The 20,607-nt window shown below is 37.4% G+C and overlaps 3 protein-coding genes across 5 annotated transcripts; 1 reads left to right on the forward strand and 2 right to left on the reverse strand.

Moving 5' to 3' along the window:
* Positions 1 to 55: 55 nt before the first annotated feature.
* On the reverse strand, positions 56 to 6,359 carry LOC115426817 (kinectin-like). Its single transcript, XM_030145049.1, has 10 exons — positions 6,337 to 6,359; positions 6,083 to 6,241; positions 5,082 to 5,193; positions 4,197 to 4,247; positions 2,692 to 2,763; positions 2,371 to 2,430; positions 2,212 to 2,276; positions 1,969 to 2,101; positions 1,700 to 1,764; positions 56 to 251 (listed from the first exon to the last, which is right to left on the reverse strand). Exons 1-10 carry the CDS (start codon positions 6,357 to 6,359, stop codon positions 56 to 58), a joined length of 936 nt encoding a protein of 311 aa, XP_030000909.1.
* Positions 6,360 to 8,910: 2,551 nt separating this feature from the next.
* Positions 8,911 to 13,295, reverse strand: zdhhc24 (zDHHC palmitoyltransferase 24). Its single transcript, XM_030144850.1, has 3 exons — positions 12,562 to 13,295; positions 11,473 to 11,750; positions 8,911 to 10,377 (listed from the first exon to the last, which is right to left on the reverse strand). Exons 1-3 carry the CDS (start codon positions 12,864 to 12,866, stop codon positions 10,085 to 10,087), a joined length of 876 nt encoding a protein of 291 aa, XP_030000710.1. The 5' UTR covers positions 12,867 to 13,295; the 3' UTR covers positions 8,911 to 10,084.
* Positions 13,296 to 13,428: 133 nt separating this feature from the next.
* Positions 13,429 to 20,372, forward strand: LOC115426697 (sarcoplasmic reticulum histidine-rich calcium-binding protein). Of its 3 annotated transcripts, none has more exons than XM_030144840.1 (10): positions 13,429 to 13,643; positions 14,158 to 14,311; positions 14,433 to 14,516; positions 14,865 to 14,952; positions 15,095 to 15,607; positions 16,184 to 16,313; positions 17,709 to 18,503; positions 19,817 to 19,993; positions 20,067 to 20,101; positions 20,198 to 20,372. In XM_030144840.1, the coding sequence occupies exons 1-10, from the start codon at positions 13,546 to 13,548 to the stop codon at positions 20,287 to 20,289; spliced, it is 2,166 nt and encodes a 721-aa protein (XP_030000700.1). In that variant the 5' UTR covers positions 13,429 to 13,545; the 3' UTR covers positions 20,290 to 20,372. The 3 variants fall into 3 exon arrangements, with proteins under 3 accessions (XP_030000700.1, XP_030000701.1, XP_030000702.1); XM_030144841.1 differs by having other exon boundaries at positions 14,868 to 14,952; XM_030144842.1 differs by lacking the exon at positions 13,429 to 13,643 and having other exon boundaries at positions 14,195 to 14,311; positions 14,867 to 14,952.
* Positions 20,373 to 20,607: the final 235 nt, after the last annotated feature.

The following is a 20,607-nucleotide window of genomic DNA, read 5'->3' on the forward strand; positions in this document are numbered from 1 at the left end:
CAAACACAAGAACCTGGTAAATGGTGTTACTTTGTTTATAACTCAGAGGTTTAGATCAGACAGGAGGCAAACACCCATAATGCACTCTGACGTAGGGTTTCAACATCAGTTGTGCATTGTTCCAGAGGGTGTCAGTGAAGGAGTTTCCGGTGAAGCATCCTGAAGCTACAAAGGCCAAAAGAGTGAGAATGAAGAGGCACAGCAGGAACTGTGTCAGTTTGTGGAAGACTGTGTCCAAGACACCAGCACACCTTTAAAAAACAGAAAGGAAACAAGAGACTGAGTGAGGAGGAGAAATACCATACACTCATTCATCCTCTGAACCCGCTTTATCCTCACTAGGGTCGTGGGGGGTGCTGGAGCCTATCCCAGCTACCTATGGGCGAAGGCGGGGTACACCCTGGACGAGTCACCAGTTCATCGCAGGGCTGACATACAGAGTCAAACAACCAGTCACTCTCACATTTTCTCCTATGGGCATTTTAGATTAACCATGTGTTTGGATGGTGGGAAGAAGCCAGAGTACCCAGAGAGAACCCATGCAAACACGGGAAGAACATGCAAACTCCACACACACTCCTGGTTGGAATCAAACCCAGGACTCTTGCTGTGAGGCAAGGCAACCACCACTGCACCACCATGCTGCCCTGAGGACAAATACCATACATGTTCAATAAAATGCAGAGAAGACCAAGGCTAGGGCATTCTGTAATGTTAATCTCATCAAATTTGACTTCTGTTGTTCTTTTAACTCATGGATTTGCCTTATATTATAAATGCTTCAATTATTTTAATGGTTGTATTATTTCATTGAAGTGCCTGCTGTTTGTGCAAGTGCTTTTCATATTGTTTTTGTCATCATTTGTACTGATAGTCTAGGCCAGGGGTGTCCAATCCTGGTCCTCGAGAGCTACTATCCTGCATGTTTTAGATATTTCCCTCTTCCAACACACCTGACGGTCATTATCAGACTTCTGCAGAGTTTGATGATAGGCTGATCATTTCATCAGGTGTGTTGGAAGAGGGACACATCTAAAACATGCAGGATAGTAGATCTCGAGGACCAGGAATGGACGCCCCTGGTCTAGGCAATAAATAGGTCTTCCTAAATATACTCCAGGATGAAATAAAGGTCATAAAAACAATGTTAATGCACAGTTTTTACCCTTGGTCACACTGGTTGCAGGGTATGGTCATCAGTTGGTCATCCGTTCATCTGTCTGACTGTCCATCTGTCCAAAACCTTTGGCCTGCACTGATAAATCAGGTCACTGGGGGCAGTAGTGTGCCTGATAAGTCAGGCCAACGGTTTTCAAGTATGCGCACGCTATGTTTTTATATATAGGATCAATATTATGGGCTTTATAACTGGAGAAAGTGAAGTCAATTAGTCCAGTCTAGTTTTTTAGCGTTTTTAGTGTTTGCTTACAGGTGTATTTTGGTAACGGCATAGCATATCATTTGTGTGGCATATTCAACCGACTTTATGTGTTTTAGTTATTTCAACAGTGTAATTTCCATATAACATTAAAAGATAACTAGTTTGCTTATTATTCCCAAATATTTAGTACAATGGTGAAAAACATAGTAAGTCAAAGTAGCAGTAAAAGTCCAGTTCATGTATTAAAAAGTCCAAATACCAACATTTTTCTACCAGTTTTGCTTTCTTAGGCTGTGAATCTGTTAATAACCAAAATACCTTTTGGTCTGAGGGTCCACTGTGAAACATGGAGGCTTTGGCAGCTCCTCAGCCTCAGCTTCCTCCTGTAGATGAATCATCACAGACATACTCTATATTACAATACTCCTCATAGCAAAAATCAGCTGCAGAATTTAGAAATAAAAGATGTAGCAGCGCACTCTTGTGGTTCAACTGTGTAAGAACAGGATGACTAAAAGGTACAAATCTATTAGTCCCACATTCTTCAGTGTTCCTGTGTCTAATTGCAGGAGGATGACAGTTCATACGTGCTGTGGTTCTCTGAGGTCTGCTGTCAAGGTTATCACATCAGTGAACGAGGCCAGCTGCTTAATTTCGTCTGCGAAGGACAGAGGACTCACAGATCCTTCCTTTGCTCCTATCGGGTCGTTCACAGCAGCGCTAGAAATTACAACATGTTACGTAGGTAAACACAGCTAACAACTTTGTCTGTTTATGTGTAATTATGTCATGTAATAGTATTTACTTAGCCCAAAAAGACTTTTAATTACAGTGACAGTTCTAGTTGTCCAGCCTCCACCTGCTCCCTCAACTTCTGATTCGTCAGCTTGAGATCCTGAAGATGATGCGACAGGAATATTTTACTTTAGAAATTAATACTAGACATCTTTGAAACTTGAATATGTGTATGAAAAAGATATAATTTTTACCTTTATGATGGTGGAATATTCCTCCACTGTTTCCTCTGCATGCTTTAACTCCAAGAGCTTCTATCTCGAGGAAACAAAGATAACTTGGAAATAATGACAGACAACGGAGAACTTCAAGGAGAAAAAGTAATTTAAAGAAAAAAATCATAGCTTTTCTGTCTAATCTTCCCCTTTCCCTACCTGTTGAATAACCTCATTCCTGTACTGCAGTGCTATGTGAGCCTCCTCTACCTCAGACTGAAGAAACACACAATATAACAGATCACCAATTGTACGGACGAGAAAGTAAAACTGCAAAGAAGACAAAAGAAAAATAATTACCTCAAGGGTTTGGAGTGAAGTCTTCAATGTGTTCAGGCTCATCTTGTCCTGCTGCTGCTGCAGCTCAAAGTTCTTAAACAAAAGAAATTAGATTAAATTACGTTTTTTATTTAAACCTCTATTAGTTTATGCATTGCAGCAGCTTTTTGTCCACAACACATAAACATAAGACCCTATGAACAAAAGACAATTCATCATGACAAAAAAAGGTGAATAACATCTCTATCAAACAGAATGCTCATAGAATGCATACTCCCAAAGCATATTAATTACTGAAATTTCTTCTTAAGTAATGGTCTTTGAATGTTTTTTCAGACCATATGTTATTTTGTTGCATAGTCAGGTTTGGCAATAAATTGCATTCATGTATTTTTCTGTAGCACTGTAAGTTCGAATAATGTAGTTTTGAAACTAAAACAGAAACAGTCTCTAGAAGCATGATGAGGTGACTGCGTGCATGTTCACTAAAATATATTTTACAGTATATACAATGTAGAATCTGATGTTCTAACATTTTCACAAAAACTAATGGTGCATACAAGCATCTACAGGTGCTCGCTATTTAACCAAATAAAATTTCCTGACTTTTTCAAAACTGGTATTTTTTTACCCAAGACCTTGACTTATGATTTTTAGTTGAGATTGTACCTGTTGTGTGTAGTAGAAAAGTTCATTTTAATAAATGTATGAACAAATGAATGCATAATTCGAAGTAAATTATGTTTTACTGACAGAAACGTTTTCAAAACATATGAAACTCACCAAAGTGCATGAATATCACATAAACAAGTGTTACTAGAATCATTCCAGTACAGACCAGTTAGTGAAAACATATCAAATTTTTTTATATGTTTTATAAGTATTATCAGCTATACTTCCTCCCATCCCTTTTCAAATATGCAAATGAAGTCATATTTTGTTTTCATATATGTATGTATACACACACACACACACACACACATATATACATACACAAAACCAAAGTTTTTCATGTTTCCTTGCAATCTGTTTTATTTCTAAGGACTAAAGTAGGATTACTTTGTTTTGTTGCACATTCAAAATAAACTGAAACTAACTAATATGCTTTCCTCATGCATTTCTTATCTTAAAAGATTATGTGCCTTTCAGCATACTCTAAAATTTGACTATGAGAGAAACTTTTTTCCATACTTTAAGATTTTCACACAAAATTCCAGATTTTTCAAGGTCTGGAGAACAGCATTTCAAAATTCCATACTTTTTAAGACTTTCAAGACCTGTGCAAGCACCCTGACCGATTTTTAATTGAAAACAAAGATGAACAAGCATTCATTTGTTCTAAAGCCACAACAAAGAGCAAAACAGGAGCTGCTTTATTCTAAACAACTTCCAATTTTCTAATACTATTTGATGACGTACTTGACCATATTGCTGAACAATAATGTGTAAATTTAATATTTCTGAATGTTGTCACCACACAACTGGTAAATCAAATCTAATTCTATAACCAGCAGTTTACATCATACCTCAGCAGTAAGCTTTTTATTTTCTTCTTTCAGGATGGCGGATTCCTGCTCCTGAACAAAAGGAAGATGAAATAAAAGGTCAGATAGAGGACTTTAAACTGGCAAACTGTGAATGTTGTAGGTGAATGGGGACAATTAATCAGAGAATACTAGTATGAATGTCACTGTGGTCTCCTGTTATCTCATTCCCCTTTCCCAGTAACCCTCCCAATGAAACCATCTGGTGGCATTGGGAGAAATCTCCCTATGCTTTCTCCCTGCAGGTGTGTTTAATCTGGAGGCACACACCTGACTCCAATCAGCGATCAGTCTGTTTTAAAAGACCTGCCCGGACAAAAGCTGACAGCCAGATTATTGCCATCCACCACTGGTAGAAAATCGACCACAACTGTTCACGGTTCTTTTTAGTGTTTAAAACCAGCGTGTTGACACTATTTATGTTTTGGCTCTCTCAGACTCTTTGCTGGTGCATCGTCTCCAGGAACACACCTGTGGGGAAAGCTGTAAGCAACCATCGTGCTCTCATCCATTGTTCACGTCCACGTCTACAACCACATCCACGTCTACATTCACGTCCACGTCCAAGACCATGCCAGCGTCTAACAGATTATCCCCTTCACCCTTTCAGTAAAACCATGTTTTTTTACCTGCATACCCTGGTGGTTGTCTCTGAGTCTGCATTGAGTCCAATGCAGTAAAACACAACATAACAGGGAAATCCTTAATAGCATCACTGGTTTCTAGATGAAGTTACTTCAGCATACTGAAGTTACTTCAGCATACTATTTGTAAAACCTTGTGTCCTCTGCTGAAAAAATACATTTTCTGTGCTTTCATTATTAATCTCCATAATGGATGTTTTTATCTTTGCATTTTGTCACCCACCAGCGTCTGAATCTTTTCTTCATTACGTCTCTTTATATCTAGGTCGTCAGCCAGAAGAGCCCTACATGACTCTGCTTCATCCTGCTGAGCATTGTGCACCATCTTCTCCAAGCTGAAGACACAAAGACATGTACAAACTCCTGACAGTTTGCACTTTTGCATGAATATCATATTTATGTAAACCTGTAAATAATTTAGCCAGCCTACATAAGTCATAGGAAGTAGCAAATGAAAGAGGACAGTATGATTTGGTAGCTACTTCAACAATTCAGTATATTGGAAATGATGCATATATAATCTTAATTCAAAGATACATTTTCATGCAGATGTTATACATAATACGGTCAGTGAATATTCACCTTCCACAACAGAATTTATATCATGTTTTAGTAATATTGATGTTCTGAGATGAGTCACACAAATACTGGCATTAAAAAGGTGGCATTATTTTGCACTTGCTCAATAAAAGGAAGTTCAGAGTTACTTGTATTAACTGAAGAAATGATACCTGTGTGCAGTAATATGGAAAACTACAACTGATACACTGATACGTGTTGAGAATTGTGCATTTGGTGAATCTTTGAAACACACAGAGAACACAATGGCTAGTTAGATTGATTATGTTCATCATGTCTTCCATTCCAAATGTTTGTTAGAGATTTTTCTTGTGATCAGACAAGTAGAATTGAGGAAAGATGTCATCGAAATAAGAAAACCTGGGAGCAACCCCATAAACAGGGACGAGGGGGCATACACTCTCCTGCATACTTGGGACACCGTTCTTCACCAGCGGCGGGGGAGCGGAGAACAGACGTGGTTGGGTCGGGAGATTTTAGCTTGAAAGTTTTCCAGCTGTTTTTAGACACGTCACACCAGGAAGCATCCGACAGCTCTGATGAATGCTGAAGCTACAGCCGAAACCGTCAGCTGGTAAAAACATCTTTCCTCAATTCTACTTGTCTGATCACACGAAAAATCTCTAACAAACAATAACTTGTTACTCTTTGACTTGTTTTTTGAGTGCGCTGTTCTCGGAGCGCAGCACTGCCATGTCTTCATCAGCCACATCCAGCCAGCGCCTCATCTCAGAGTTCAGCTCCCTCAGCTGGTTCCTGCTGTGATCAAGCTCAGCTATTTTCTCAAGCATCTCTGTTGATATCCTGTACACATAAACACATACATACCACAGAAAAAGTCTTCAATAACCGCTGTGAGTAATTCAACTGACCAGATTGTCCATGTGTTCACCACTCACATCTGACATTCTGTGAAATCCATCCTGCTGGTCTTCTCTTTGCCACTTGGGAATAAAACAGGTGCCTCAAACTCAACCTATAGGTAACATAAACTGTCCTCAAAACATGTAACAGGGTGGGTATGGTTCATAACAGGGCTGGACGTATAGCCTCCTAATATTCCACTATCACTGTATATTGAATATGACAATATTTTGAATTTGACAGGTGTCAGTAACACTATTGACATAATCTGAATTTATCTTTTTTTCTCATTAAGACGTGTATATGTCAATATTATGAGGATTCTTTGGACGTGTATATACAGTTGTGCTCATAAGTTTACATACCCTAGCAGAATTTGTAATCCTCTGTATTGGCTCCTTTAACATCAATGACAGCTTGAAGTCTTTTGTGGTAGTTGTGGATGAGGCACTTTATTTTCTCAGATGGTAAGCTACCCATTCTTCTTGGCAAAACACCTTCAGTTCCTTTAAGATTTTGGGTTTTCTTGCATGAACTACATGTTTGAGACCTCCCCAAAGTGGCTCAATGATATTGAGGTCAGGAGACTGAGATGGCCACTCCTTCACGGTCACTTTTTTCTGCTGTAGTCAATGACAGGTCGACTTGGCCTTGTGTTTTGTGTCAGCCATGTTGGAACATTCAAGACCGTCCCATGCACATTCTGTCAGGGTATGTAAACTTATGAGCACAACTGTAACAGACTGCAAATATTAATCTAAATTTGCACTTTTTACTGTAGATTGTGACACAGAGACAAAGATCCTCTCTGGTAGGAATAGATGCTCTAAAATAAAATTCACGTATCTGGGTGGAAGCAGAAAGATTCCTACTGATAAACATTAGGACAAAGGATAAGATAAAATGACTTTTATTGATCCACAAAAAGCCTTTTGTTTAAAGGAAGAAAAGAGGGAGGCTGAGTTCATGCAGTGGAATGTCTGCCACCAGTGGGAAATTTTTAACTGGAACATTAGTGGGATCATTTATTTTCATTAGCAAAGAAAACACCTTGTTAGAATTTTGTGTATTTCAAGATAAGGATAAAAGGCAAAATATTTTGTGCTTGTAAATGTAGTCACAATAAATACATGAGCATCTATTACTACAAGGCTAACTCAAAGTTTCAAACATTTTTAACAGTTATTTTTGTATATTAAACTCAAAAAGCAAAGTAATTGGGTTATAGTAAAGTTTGGGCAAATATGTCCAATCAAAATGTAGTGCAATAAAAGCAGTCAAACCCTAAAGGCAGTAATGCCAGGCTGTGAAAATACTCCATTACAAGTAAAGGTCCTGTATTCAAAACCTTGCTCAAGATCAAGCATCTGCAAGAATATACAATGGTCCTCATCAGTTTTTATGATAATAGATGATGTTCAGATTAATATTTTCACTGCACTAATGTGTGTTGTATTTTACTGTTGTGGATGTTAAAGTCTGAGTTGATTTAAACTACTTTATAAACTATTGTGGAGTTTTATCTTCAGCAGAGCCTCATGTTCTATTGGATCATCTTTTTTTTTTTTTTTTTTTATTAAAAATTGTAATGTTGAGGTGACAAGTGGCTGACTAAAGCTGTCAGACAGATTTAACTGCTTGCCAAGTATGACTGTCCCTGAAAAGTAGTGAAGTACAAATATTCAAGTACTTAGCAAAATATAGTAACGTTTCACATAATTTTTGTGGTTTGAAAAGAAAATACATTTTTATTTAATGAAAAACAATAAAGTTCAACATTTTTTTCAGTTTTTAAGCTGGGTGACAGTTGTGTCAAAAATAGAAACAACAAACAGAGCAAACTAGAATTATGTTAGCCCAAGTTTTACTACATTAGCGAAATAACCTCGACTCCAGTTCTCCATGTTACCGTTAAACCTCACCGTTAAAATGCACAGAAAAACGTACCTTAATCAATGTCCTAAAAAGCTAAAAACTTTGCTGTAACCAAATCGTTCTTTTACCTGCTACCCTTTAAGCAGAAGGCCAGAGTTAAGACGATAACTAGTGACAATATCACTGATAAATACAGACCTGTGGTTACTGTGGATACGAGTGGTGATTTTTACGTCAAATACAGATCATTTACTTCCTTTTTTAACTTCTTCACGTTTTCTTCCGTTTTAGCTTTAAGTTGCCGAATTGTTTTTTGTTTTAAACTTTAATCAGCTTTAATAAAAAAACAAAAAAAACAAAAAAAACAAATGGGCGCACAAACATTTTTTTTTTTTTTAAAAGAAATTACCTTCCTCAATTAACATGTGACTATGGATATCTGAGTAACTATTAAAGCGTGTGTATAAATACATATACAATCAGTAATATTTTGGATTTTCCTTTTTTCCTGATTGAATTATTTCCATGAAATTATCGTAGAAACTGGAATTAGATGGAGGATGAATGAAAGCTAAACTATAATTAATGCTACTTTTTTAACTGACCTACTGTATGTTCAAATTAACAATACAGTGATGGATCTTCTCATAAATACTGCTTATAAATGATCTTTGTACATTTAATGATAATTCTTTAATCATAACAGGTAGAACAAGACCAAATACAAAAATGCATAAAAACTAATTTCAATTGTTGGTTTATTCTCTGCAAAATTTGAAACTTTAATCTGACAAAACAAATTGCACAAATTCGTCAACACAAAATGTTTAACAAGTTGAATTGCTGTTTTGGCTTTGACACATTACATACTTAAAATGAAAAACTTTAAACATCAAACCCATGTGCAATGGAGTAAAATATATACTTCTAAAGCAAGCAAACAATCATCAATATATGGAAACAAATAGAAGCACCTTTCTGAACAAAATATCTCATGACATTTTAAGGCCAGAAAAATTTAACATGGCAATAGAAGTAAAAGTGCAATACAAGAAACAAAAAGAGACAATGAGGTATAAGCTAACAGTTCATAAAATGTAATATGAATGAAGCCATACTGAAAGACTGTTCATATCTGATGCCCATTTTAAATACTGCATTTGCTTAATAACATTGCATTAGAGTGTAAACAGTGATACTAGATCATAACCAAACACAATTTTTCTTTTTGTCAGTGCTACATATGTACCACTGCAGATGTAGTTTAGCATTTAAGACATTGTTGTGAACCTTCCCTCAATGCTGTTTATGTTCCACAAGTCGCCAGTGAAAAGCTCAGACTGTGGCATAGGAGCTGATGTAGAAAAGTGAAAATCTCAAGCACATCATAGTTCTGGTAGTTAACGCAGAACAGAAGGCTAATGATGGTTAAGTTTAACCAAGAACAGTGCCAGTCAGATCTGTGTAATCTTAATGCTCAGCTATTCGAAATCTCATGGTCCCAGTTTTCGGTTAAGAGTCCTTCAGGGGTTCCTCCTATCAGGGGTCATTCTGAGTACTTGTAAAGACGATTTACAGTAATTATCCCACAATCAATAGAAACATTCTCAGTTTGGTGATTTCTTTTTTCTATATATTATCAGTGCATAATACTCCAGCCTCAATGAGTGCACAGACTTTTAGGTCAATGTGTCGTAAAATCAAACCAATAAGTTGTCTCAGCACAGGTAAAGCCTGAGCAGAAGACACTGGTTTACCCAGTAAAGTCCTAGAACACAGCATATCAGTTAGGAACCACATACTATATTGGCGCTTCCCCATCGCAAGCTACCTCTTCCTGACCTTCCTTTCTCCCTATAAGGTTTCCCATCACCTCTATAGTGAAACCAATTAACTCCTAACATTCAGTTATCGTGCAGGTTCCAGTGACCCTGTGACCTCAAAGTGGATACCATCTCCAGGCAGCGGTGAGGGGATGAGTGGGCTGAGCCAGCAGAGGTACCAGCAGAGGCCCAGGGTGTGACGCAGGTTTCCCAGGAGCCCCAGGCTGTAGGGACGGCGGGATGAGTACCACTCCCTTGTAGTTTGGCCTCTGAACAGCAAGAAGAGATGGAAGAAGAAGAAGGCGGACACCAACAGGAATCCCACCACGCATGTGTCCGCGATGAAGGCAAAGGCGAAAGCTCGTGCAGAGACCTGGCCTACAAGACACAGACACCACCGTACACTGATTGTATCACACAGAGCTGATATAAATTTGGTTCTATTTTGGGATCATTTCATTGTTGAAACCAAAGTGTATAAAAATAGCTTCTTGCTGCATTAACATTTAAAGAGTGCTTAGGAAAAAGTATCCTTCAGTGTGCATAAAATCAGAAAGTAAGAAAAAAAAAGGGCACTGGCATTTTTCCCTCAGTATTTTCCCAGTGTGCTCTTTTGTGTGTCATCCTCATGCATTTATGAATGTAACTACTGTTCATGGTGGGTGATTAATGGGACACTTTGACCAAGGACTATTCTCAAATGAGCTTTAGGAGACAAAAATAGAGCAGAAAAGAAAACAGCAAAGTAGGCAAAATGAGGACAGGACATCTCTGTATGTGATGGTATGTTAAAACAAATGTGTTTAAATAAATGTATTCAAACATGTTAAATATTTAAATAAAAAAATCTAAAACAGCCAGTAATAAACACTAAATGCCCTCTCTAACTTTACTTTGCTGTTAAAGTAATCACTATTAAAGATCCTGATAAACAGTTTAGTGGCCCAAGTATTGTGATAATTAAGCAGTTAGTGGGTAATTTTGTTAAAAACAGGTCTGAATTCATTATTCTTCTATTGTAGTAAACTGAATATTTTTGGATGTGGACTGAACTAAACTTTTGAGAAAGTCCCCCTGGACTTTGCTTAAACAGTGATTCACATTTTCCACCATTCATTTTTATTGCACAGACCAACCAACCAATTAACTGAAAAATCAGTGGCTGCAGTGCTTTTGCAGCAACAAAAAACAAGAAATACAGCATTTATAGCTTTCTGTTCTTGTTACTTTTAGGTTTGATGTCTTATTCTTTATTATTACAATAAAATAAAATATTGCAGGCTTAAAACTATAAGGTGTGTTTTTAAGCTTACAATCAATTTCTTGGGAAAACCTACTTGATTTGGGGAATTTCCTTGTGCAGAAGTTCACTTACTTTCTAAAGGAAAATATATGCTACACTCTACCTAGGTGTCAGGAAATAAGGCACTGCTTCACAGCTGCATATATTGAACAAATGGAAGGGCATCATACCAGACACTAACATGATCCAGGGTACCAGCAGTAGCAAAACACTGTGCACAGTCACACCCTCCTTCAGTATGACGATGAAGACCTCTGCGTTCATCACCGTGGCATACAGGAGCCCCGACCACATGAACAGCAAGCAGCACAGGAAGTAGCGGTAGTTACGGAAACCCACACATTGGCCAAAAAAGACACAGTGGTGGTCTCGACGCAGTATACACACTTTGCAGTCGTAGCAGTGGGAACAGCGTGGAGGTGTGTGTGTCTCACATGTATAACAGTACCTACAGGAACAAAAGTGAAAAAATACTCATATTTTCTTCATCAACTTTAACATGTTAGTGACACTAGTTACATTACTTAAGCAAAAGTTGAGCAAGAAAAGTAAAAGTAGTCATTATATAGAAAAACACAGTGACAGTGTTTTGTCATTTTACACAATGTTTTGGAATTAACATTACTTGTGAATTAATGGGTTATTTAAAGTTTGTAGAAAATTTAAGCACATTTACTTTATTATCAATTTTTACAAGTCAATTTAGTTATCAATAAAAATATTTAATTTCACCTAAATTTGAACCCTTATCATCATATCTTTGTATGAAAAAATGTAGAAAATCTGGAGCAGATGATAAATAAACCATCTCCAAAAGGTTACATTTACTTTAAGGCTTAAGTGCTGCCAAAACTAGCATGGGTACTGCATGTAAGTGGTACAATACTAGAGTAAACCCTATGTTTGTAACATTAATGTTTTGGTAGAACATGTATCTCAAGGTTGATCCATCCATCCATCTTCTGCTGCTAAACGAGGTCCAGCCTCAGCAAAGAACCCATCTACCTCCTCCAGCTCTTCCAGGTGTACACTGAGCCACCTTTCCAAAACTGTACTGATTTGTTCAGTTTACTACAAACATTCAAAGCAAACACACTCTAAGATGGGTGGTTTTCCTGGACAGGAATGTAGAGTAAAAAGTACAATATTTGCCTTTGTTATGGAGTGGAGTACAACTGCATTAAATGAGATACTCACATACAAAAGAAGTCAAAACGAACTATTGAACATAAACATTCATTCAGGTGAGTCTCCCTTACCTCCACCCCTGGCCCATGCCTTCTCCTCCCAGGAAAACCCCCTTGATACTGGGGTTGGTTCTGAGGAAAAGCAGTGCGTTCCAGCAGATGTTTCCCAGCATAAAGTACTGGGCCAGCAGGTGGACCACCTTCCACCAGGAGGACCAGACCGTCTTCTTCTGGTCCGCCTCCAGCGGAGCCTCAACCACGACCAGGTAGCTCACCTCCCCGGTAATGGAGAACACAAGGAAAGTGTTGAGGAACACGGGGAGGTGGACACACACCTTCTCGACTCTGCAAAACACTTTACTGGCAAAACTCGTCATGTTTGTTTTCCGCGTAGTTTAAAGTACAGCTCAGAGGGCGATGTGATCAGGACTCATTTGACAGACGCACTGCGGTAACATTAGCATGCAGCTAGCTAAATAATAGCTTCTTTGCCCTTTTGGAGCTAATTTAAATAAATGAATGAATATATATAAAATATTTAAAATGTCTACTGGATAAACAAAGGTACTGAAAGTGTTAACAGTCAACGTTTCTTTCTCCCTACAGACCCCTCTGCTACAATCAAGAGCGCGGATGTGAATGGCTGCCAATGGGTGTTACATCAAAATACAACCGCAGTGAAACAATGAAAACAAAGGTTCCGCTAGAAAATCAATGTACTTCCTATAAAATATTTGAAACATAACGAAATACTGGGTAAAGCCACATAAATTATGATTTTTAAAAAATATATATACATATATATAGATATAAACAGATGTATGTCTCAAATTCTTAATGAAAATATTTGCATATCCAGGAGATTACACATTAATTTCAATAATCTAGTGAAATAGTTTGACTTTTATTTTATATATAAATGGAGTGCTCAATAACCCTGTTACCTCTATTTCTTTGTTGCTGAAACCCACCTATAGATTGACAGCATGTCACTGGTCCCTCCCCCAAAACTCAAACCTTAATCTCTGTTAATCTCTTCATCCATTGAAAGCAGTCATGGCTGTTGCGAAGGATCATTTACTGTCCCTTGGGCATTTTACTGCAACAGACAGGAATACTTTCACCATACAAAAAGATCATGCTTTAAAAAAGAGGTAAGAGCTGTAGAAGGTGTGAAAGGGTGGAGTTGTACAAGCCAGTTTTTCCTGTATTTCTAACTGAAGTAATAATCAGCCTTTCCAAAGGATGATTGTTTTTATAATGACCCATGATGAAGACTGATTCTATTGTCTCAGCTAAAATCCTAGTATTATATACTCTACAGAGTAAAATAATGCACGGTGTGTATTTAACAACAAATATTTGTTTTATAGTGTTTTTGTTTTATGAGTATCACTTGAGCATTATTTCTTCTCGACATAAACAGAAAAGGCATATTTTGCAGTGGTAGTCACTATGTGTTATGGGAACTGTGTGGAACAGGCAAGAAGTTATTTCTTAGTTTCCTGTAGAGACAAAAGGTCAAATCGTATTTCAAATATCATCAGCTCCTCAGAGTCACCAACAAGAGTAAGTGCATAATCAAAAGGCAGCCAAAATACTTATGGTGTGTGTCCTTGTGTGCTGAGTAAGTGGGAACCTGTTGTACATCTGACTGTTTCCTCTCAGCAGGGAGATGCGTCTGCAGCAACGTTGGTATGAGCTGAGAGAGAGGGAGCTTACAGCTAAACAGCACAACAAAGAACTGCTGCAGCAGTTTGATGAAGCCCAGAACACACTGAGAGAGATGCTGGTCCAGACCGCTGCCATGAAAATGATACGGGTGCACAGAAACACATTTAAAATATTGTAACAGGCAATAATGGATTATATTAGAAGAACTTTCAGGTGAATGAAACCTGATCATTACTTTTTTCTGTGGTGTTAATGTCTGACCTCCACAGATGGAATATGAAAGGTACTTGCAGGAAAACTACCCCCACTGGCAGCAGCCACTCAAAGAGAAAACCCAGGCAGCTCAGACGAAGGTAATAACATATGAAGACTTTTTATAGAATTGGATTAAAAACACTTTTACTTACTGACTCTGTTTCAATCAAACTTCCATCTATTCATTATATTCCTGTTCAGATATGAACACATTTATGAGAAGGCTAAAGCTCTAACTAAACATACAGTGAATACAGGGAATGTACATTTACAAGAAGCTACTTGCTCTGTCTGCACCAAATGTGATGCAAAGAAAAATAATTTAAAACAAGTCTAAAAGGAACCTGACCCTTTCAAATTGTGCTGTTTGTTGTATAGTCATATCCTTAAACAGTGAATTCCTTATCTTGTCTTAACCATTTGACAAAAGGCTGTTTTTTCAACAGAGGATCGAAGAATGTTTGAAGACACGTCTGAAGAATTCAGATGAACAAGTGATTAAATCTCACACAGACCAGCCTTTATACTCACAGGGTTTGTTTATTTATATATTCACATTCTAAAAATTAGGGGTTTTCCACACAGGAAATCTCAGTTTCCCTCAGATTAGTTTCAGTTCACATTCATATGTCTTTCATTAAATGCACAAATGCAAACTGCTATTATCTGTTTTCAGACCTGGGCAAAATGCCAACGAAAGTCTCTGCTCCTCAAGAGTTCGACTACAGCCAGGACAGCTCCTCTTATCGCAGGCTCATGCAGTCCTCTTGGCTGACCCAGAGTCCATCACAGACTGCTCTGTCTCCTAAAAGAGTCCCAATTCAACCCCAGGATTTACCTCATGTCCCTCCGCCTTTCCTACAACCCCCAGTATTTCCACATCTTCAGCCATTCCAGCTGCAGCACCTCTCTCCTACTCCTCATCATCATCCTTTACCCCAGCAGGGACCACCATCAGGCTGGACCTCCCACCACCCTGACTACCCATGGTCCCGTGCTGCTGCTGGTGGCCTGTCAGGCTCCGAGGCTCTGTTAGGTCAGTTCTTTATGGATGAACCTCCTCTTGAATCCAGGGTTTCGGTGACGGCTGGAGAAGAGGCTAACACCAGCAGAGCAGTAAACTCAAAAAGAGAAAGAGGAGGAGGCAACAGGAGCGGTCATCTGTCCGAGGAACTGGACGTTAAACCAGGTTCAACTTTCATCAGCACTTACATCCTGGCACGATGTGTTTATAGAGTAGTATTTACAGTAGTCATGCCTGTTTTGTGTGTACACATTTATGAAATTAATGTGACTGTATATATTCTAAACACATCATATCACAGTTAGGGCTTAATATCTGTCAAAAATGATCAATACTGGTGCCTAATACTATTTTTGATACCAATTGTTAATTAACAAACAACAAAAATAAAATATATAAGTAAAATATTTCAAATTTCAGCCCCTAATGGACATAATATATACATAGAGAAGTTTCATAAGATTAAAGTCCATTTACTACAATGTGGAGTTGTCAAGTTAACATAATATCAATAAATAAAAAAATTATAAAAGATGTGTATATACTATATGCAATAATGTTAATGAAATTTACTAATTGGTTACTAAATTTAGTATCAAGTACCAGTACATTTTTCAGTATTCAGTATCAGGATCTAAATAATTTGGTCAGTATCTCCACCTGGAGATTCAGTGGAGAGTCAGTTCTTTGTTTTGTTTTTTTGTGAGTATTTATATTAATGTCTGTGTCGATGTTGTTTAGTTCGTCTGTCCAACGGTCAGGCAGAGAGCGATGAGAGCAGCAGAGAATCCAGCCGAGGCAGCAGAGAAAAGAGGAAGAGGAGGAGGAGATCAGAGATGAACCCAGACAGAGAAAGTCACAGCTCTCACGAGTAAGTAATGATTCATAGAAGATGAAGATGTATTTGCATAGTTATAGCAAATAAGTAACACTTGTCCATCCATACCATCTGTTGTTAAATATTACATGTTTAATCAACAGATCAAACCCATGTGTCAACCCAATGCCTTTATTTACAACCTACATTCCCTTTCAGAAGAGTATTATACTGTTACACATCCCTGTAAATGCTTGTTACAAAACAACCATTCAGCAGTTACAGCTGCTTTTTTTGTGTTGCCAGCAGTCCAGTCTTTACCATTTTAATAGTTTTTAAAAGACTAAAGAGGTGAAACCATCTAACTGCTCTTCAAAGAAAAGATTATTGTTAAAAAGTTGTAAAGTATTATTACTTTTCTCATATCCTCTCATTAAAAAATGCATCTTACAACCAGATATTTGGGACAAAAATATCACCCTAACAACCAAAGTTAAGATCTCAAAGATGTTAATTGATACTGATAACATGTCTGCTCTGGAAAAAAAAAAACTATAAAAGTGTTTGACTGTGAATACACCCTAACTCAAGATTATGTACACTCCTCATTGCAAGCTGTAAAATAAAGCATTCCTCTTGTTGTTAAAACAATATTCACATTTAACCCATAAAAACCCAAACATCCACTGTCAACCAAAAGCATTTACTGATGTAAACTGTTCATCCACTGATCCTATCAATCCATGTAAATAGCTGGTGTAAAATACAGTTTGTCATCTTTTCATGGTCATCAGATATGACCCATTTGGATGTTCAGAGGCTCCGTAGTGAACGTGGAAACACTGTCATCTTCTACAACATTGATTCACCAGTAAAACCCATGGAGTTGGATCAGTGACAGTGGATGGAGACACTGGGTTTATGTTCAGTTAATGAGAGATTTTACTGAAAAAGTCACTATTTTTTTTCAGTTTTTTTCTGCTTTGAAATAATAACCCTTGATTTTACTCTGAGCTTTTATGAACATCTACATGATCAGTCAATAGGAAAATACACGATTTCCAAATTCAGAGGATAATATCATAATAAGTGGTTTATAAGTCACTTAGGAAAGGTTAAATGGAGAGAAAAGTTCATTTGGTAACACACTGGGTCTTTATGGGTTAAAGCACTTAATAAATGTGGATTTTTTTTGTCTTTCTTTCACTATCAGTCTATTAATCAATCGGATACAACAGGACTATTTCACATTAAAGCTTTACTGCAGCTGTAAATCTTAAAATACATGACTCTGGGAGAAAATTCTGGACAACCTAAATAAATTCTCCTGTGACCCTGTCTACAAATGGATTTTGGAGATTACATGCTGCTATAAAATCCAATATATACAATTATAACAAGGTTGATTTAATATTCTGTCCAATTCCTCTACCTCTGTTCCTCTTTTAGGTCATCTCAGGCTTCAAGTGCTGCTGTTATTGCTTCAGCCGCTGTGTCCAAAGGCTCAGAAAGTGACGTCTCGGAGAACAGCAGCAGCAGCAGGAGAATGAGGAGGAGGGAGGGGCTGGCTGTTGAATCACCAAAGATGCTGAAGACAGAACAAAGCAAAGAGGAAAACTCAGGGAGTAACAATACTGAGAGTGAGTCTAGTGCTGAGGGGTCAGGGAGTCAAACTGAAGGATCTATGAGTGAAAAAGCAGAGACTCAAAGTCCAGTCGAAAAATCAGAGAGTTCTACAGAGGAGTCAGGGTCTCAAAGGGAGGAGCAGCCAGGAAAAATGAGTATGAAAGCTAAAAATGAAGCAACAGATGAAAAAGGAAAACAGGAAAGTAGCAGCTCTGAACAAAGCAGTGAGGAAGACAAGGATGAGGAAGAAGAAGACCATGAGAACAATCTAGGAAATGAAGATGCTGCTGAAGAAAAAGAAAACAGCCCCCAAGATGAAGAACAAGATGAGGATGATGATGGTAAGGTATCTGCAAAAAACCCCATAACGGATGTAGAAGAGGTGACAGGAGCAGAGGATGAGGAGGAGTCAGAAGATCAGGAAGATGATGAAGATGAAGATTCAGGCGGTGTGGATGGAAGAAAGGAGTCTTCCTCCTCTCAGGATGAAGATGAAGGAAGTGGGGAGAAGATGGAAGGGGAGGGGTCTGATGAAGAGGAGCAAAGGAGCAACAAAGGAGGAGTAGAAGAAGAAGAAAGAGACTCTGACGACATCATCATTTCACCACAGGAGAACAGGTGAGATGAGACGTTAAGGACTGATCCAGAGGGTTTTCAGATATAATGATGAAGGAGAACTGTAGCTGAAACTGATGTATTTGCAAGAAAAATCTAAATCTTGGTCTCAACTTTTAGAACAACCTAAACATAAAACTTGAAAGTGACTGTCAAATCAAACAGTACAATTCAGTTTTATTTCAACAATATGTCAGCTTTAACAATAGTGATCATGTTGTTAATTGTGACATGTGACCAAAGACATAGTGGTTTAAGCAGCTCAAGACTAATCCATTTACTATACTGGTTAAAAAATAAAACTACTCTTGAAATAGTGGTTTTGGTTCAGACATTGAACATCTAATATGTTGTTCATACTTGAACATATAGGATTCCAAAGTAACTTTCATTGTTCACTTGAGGAAACGATCTGGAAGATGCACAATTTTCCTGTACACTGATCAAAATACAGTCCAAATGAGTGCACTTTTAAGGGAAATCAAATACCAAAAACTTAAATTATTTGTTATATAAATGTACAGTAAATTAGTCTTATTTTTTAATCCTTTTTTTTTTTCACATGATGTAAACTGAGTAAAAATTGTTTGAAAACAAACATCAAAACAACCACAGAATAAATAATAAAGTCATAAAGTAAAGCAGAAGTAGAATATAAAGATGTAAAGTTGGTTCTTTCTTTTTGGTTATATAACATACAACAAAAAAAAACAAACAAAAAAAACCAATGGATATCAATAATTGGAAAATGTTATTCTTGCATTCAGTGTTTGGTCACAGTCACATTTTTCTGCCACTCATCCTCCTAAGACCCAGCAATGCATTTTTTGTCCTCTGTAGGGACAAATGTTTCAGTTTTACTTAAAAAATGCTGTCCAGTGCAAAGTACATTCCATTAAAAAGTAAATAAATAAAAATTATTTTAAAAATGTATCTGAAAAAAACTGTTGCACTATGCAGTTTCCAATCAAGACAATTGTTTTAATGTAAAAAAGCAAAAACTTTCATTTTCCTGGGTCTCGGGAGGATATGGTCACACTAATTCCATTTTAGAGCCTGTTACTATTGTTTGACTAAAGTTATTTTTATGATTTATAATTTAAGGCATTTAGAAATGTGAAGAGTACTAATATGTGATTATAATGTAAAAATGTACAACCTGTGTTTGTTTTGTGACAGGCAAATATTATATGAAATTTCACAATTTTTAGTCAAATAACATCAAACCTACCCAGTGGTGACTTCAGTACTAAGTATCGGCTGCACTTTTACTGATGAAGAGCATCTGTGACAGAGCTACATTTTCCTGCTTCCAGGTACAGAAAGATACACGTTATACCAGAGGAAACAGCTGAGGATGATGAAAGGAAGGAAGAAAATATAATTCCATCCTCAAATGATGAGGACGATGGTGATGAAGGCTCAGATGAACACAGTGAGGATGATGATATTGAGCTTCTCCTAGCCCCTCCAGACGAAACACAGAAAAAGGAGTGAGTGCTGTTTTTTTAAATATGACAAACATCGCATCATGGAATCTGTCTCATTGTCGTTCATTCATTTCAGAGAGATGGAGCTGAAACCTGATGAAATACACAAAGGTAGCATGACTGAACACAAACACGAGGAACAGAAGTATAAGAAAACATTGTTCTGTTTTCCATTGTTAACCCTTATCTACGTTGTATGTTTTACAGCAGTTGGTGAGATGGTGCAGCGTTTCCGTGTGGAGCAAAAAGAAGAATCGATCAAGAGCGACTCTGATGAGTTTGATCATTTTTATGACTAAATGTCACACCTGGAAAAACAACCAAAACCTACCTCAGTCAGAATAAGAGAACTATAATAAACAGGTGCAAGAGTCTAAATGTTTTTTGTCATCTTGCCATAACTTCTTTAAAAAACCCTAAAAATCTGTATTTTCACTGCTTTATATTTGCTGCACACATTTAACTGGATTTACAAAATTATCTTTAAGGTTTCCATTTTCTGTTCTTAATTTGTACAAATGTGAAGCACATGTAATTTTAATTAACCCAATCCACATGTCACCAACACAAAGTAAATATAATAAAGAGCTACATTTTATTCACCTGCATCGAGTAAA

The sequence above is a fragment of the Sphaeramia orbicularis genome, chromosome 10 (genome assembly GCF_902148855.1).
Source record: "Sphaeramia orbicularis chromosome 10, fSphaOr1.1, whole genome shotgun sequence".
Taxonomy (NCBI): domain Eukaryota; kingdom Metazoa; phylum Chordata; class Actinopteri; order Kurtiformes; family Apogonidae; genus Sphaeramia; species Sphaeramia orbicularis.

Bases quoted from the DNA above. Each gene is read 5' to 3' on its own strand.
- LOC115426817 (XM_030145049.1), bottom strand. From the start codon at position 6,359: ATGGATTTCACAGAATGTCAGAT. The intron at 6,242-6,336 runs GTGAGTGGTGAA...TTATGTGTACAG, and splicing joins GATTTCACAGAATGTCAGAT to GATATCAACAGAGATGCTTG. The intron at 252-1,699 runs GTATTTTGGTTA...TGTTTTTTAAAG, and splicing joins GTGGACCCTCAGACCAAAAG to GTGTGCTGGTGTCTTGGACA.
- zdhhc24 (XM_030144850.1), bottom strand. From the start codon at position 12,866: ATGACGAGTTTTGCCAGTAAAGTGTTTTGCAGAGTCGAGAAGGTGTGT. The intron at 11,751-12,561 runs GTAAGGGAGACT...TTGTTCCTGTAG, and splicing joins GGCATGGGCCAGGGGTGGAG to GTACTGTTATACATGTGAGA. The intron at 10,378-11,472 runs GTATGATGCCCT...TGTGTCTTGTAG, and splicing joins CTGGATCATGTTAGTGTCTG to GCCAGGTCTCTGCACGAGCT.
- LOC115426697 (XM_030144840.1), top strand. From the start codon at position 13,546: ATGGCTGTTGCGAAGGATCATTTACTGTCCCTTGGGCATTTTACTGCA. The intron at 14,953-15,094 runs GTTTGTTTATTT...ATCTGTTTTCAG, and splicing joins CCAGCCTTTATACTCACAGG to ACCTGGGCAAAATGCCAACG. The intron at 15,608-16,183 runs GTTCAACTTTCA...GATGTTGTTTAG, and splicing joins GGAACTGGACGTTAAACCAG to TTCGTCTGTCCAACGGTCAG.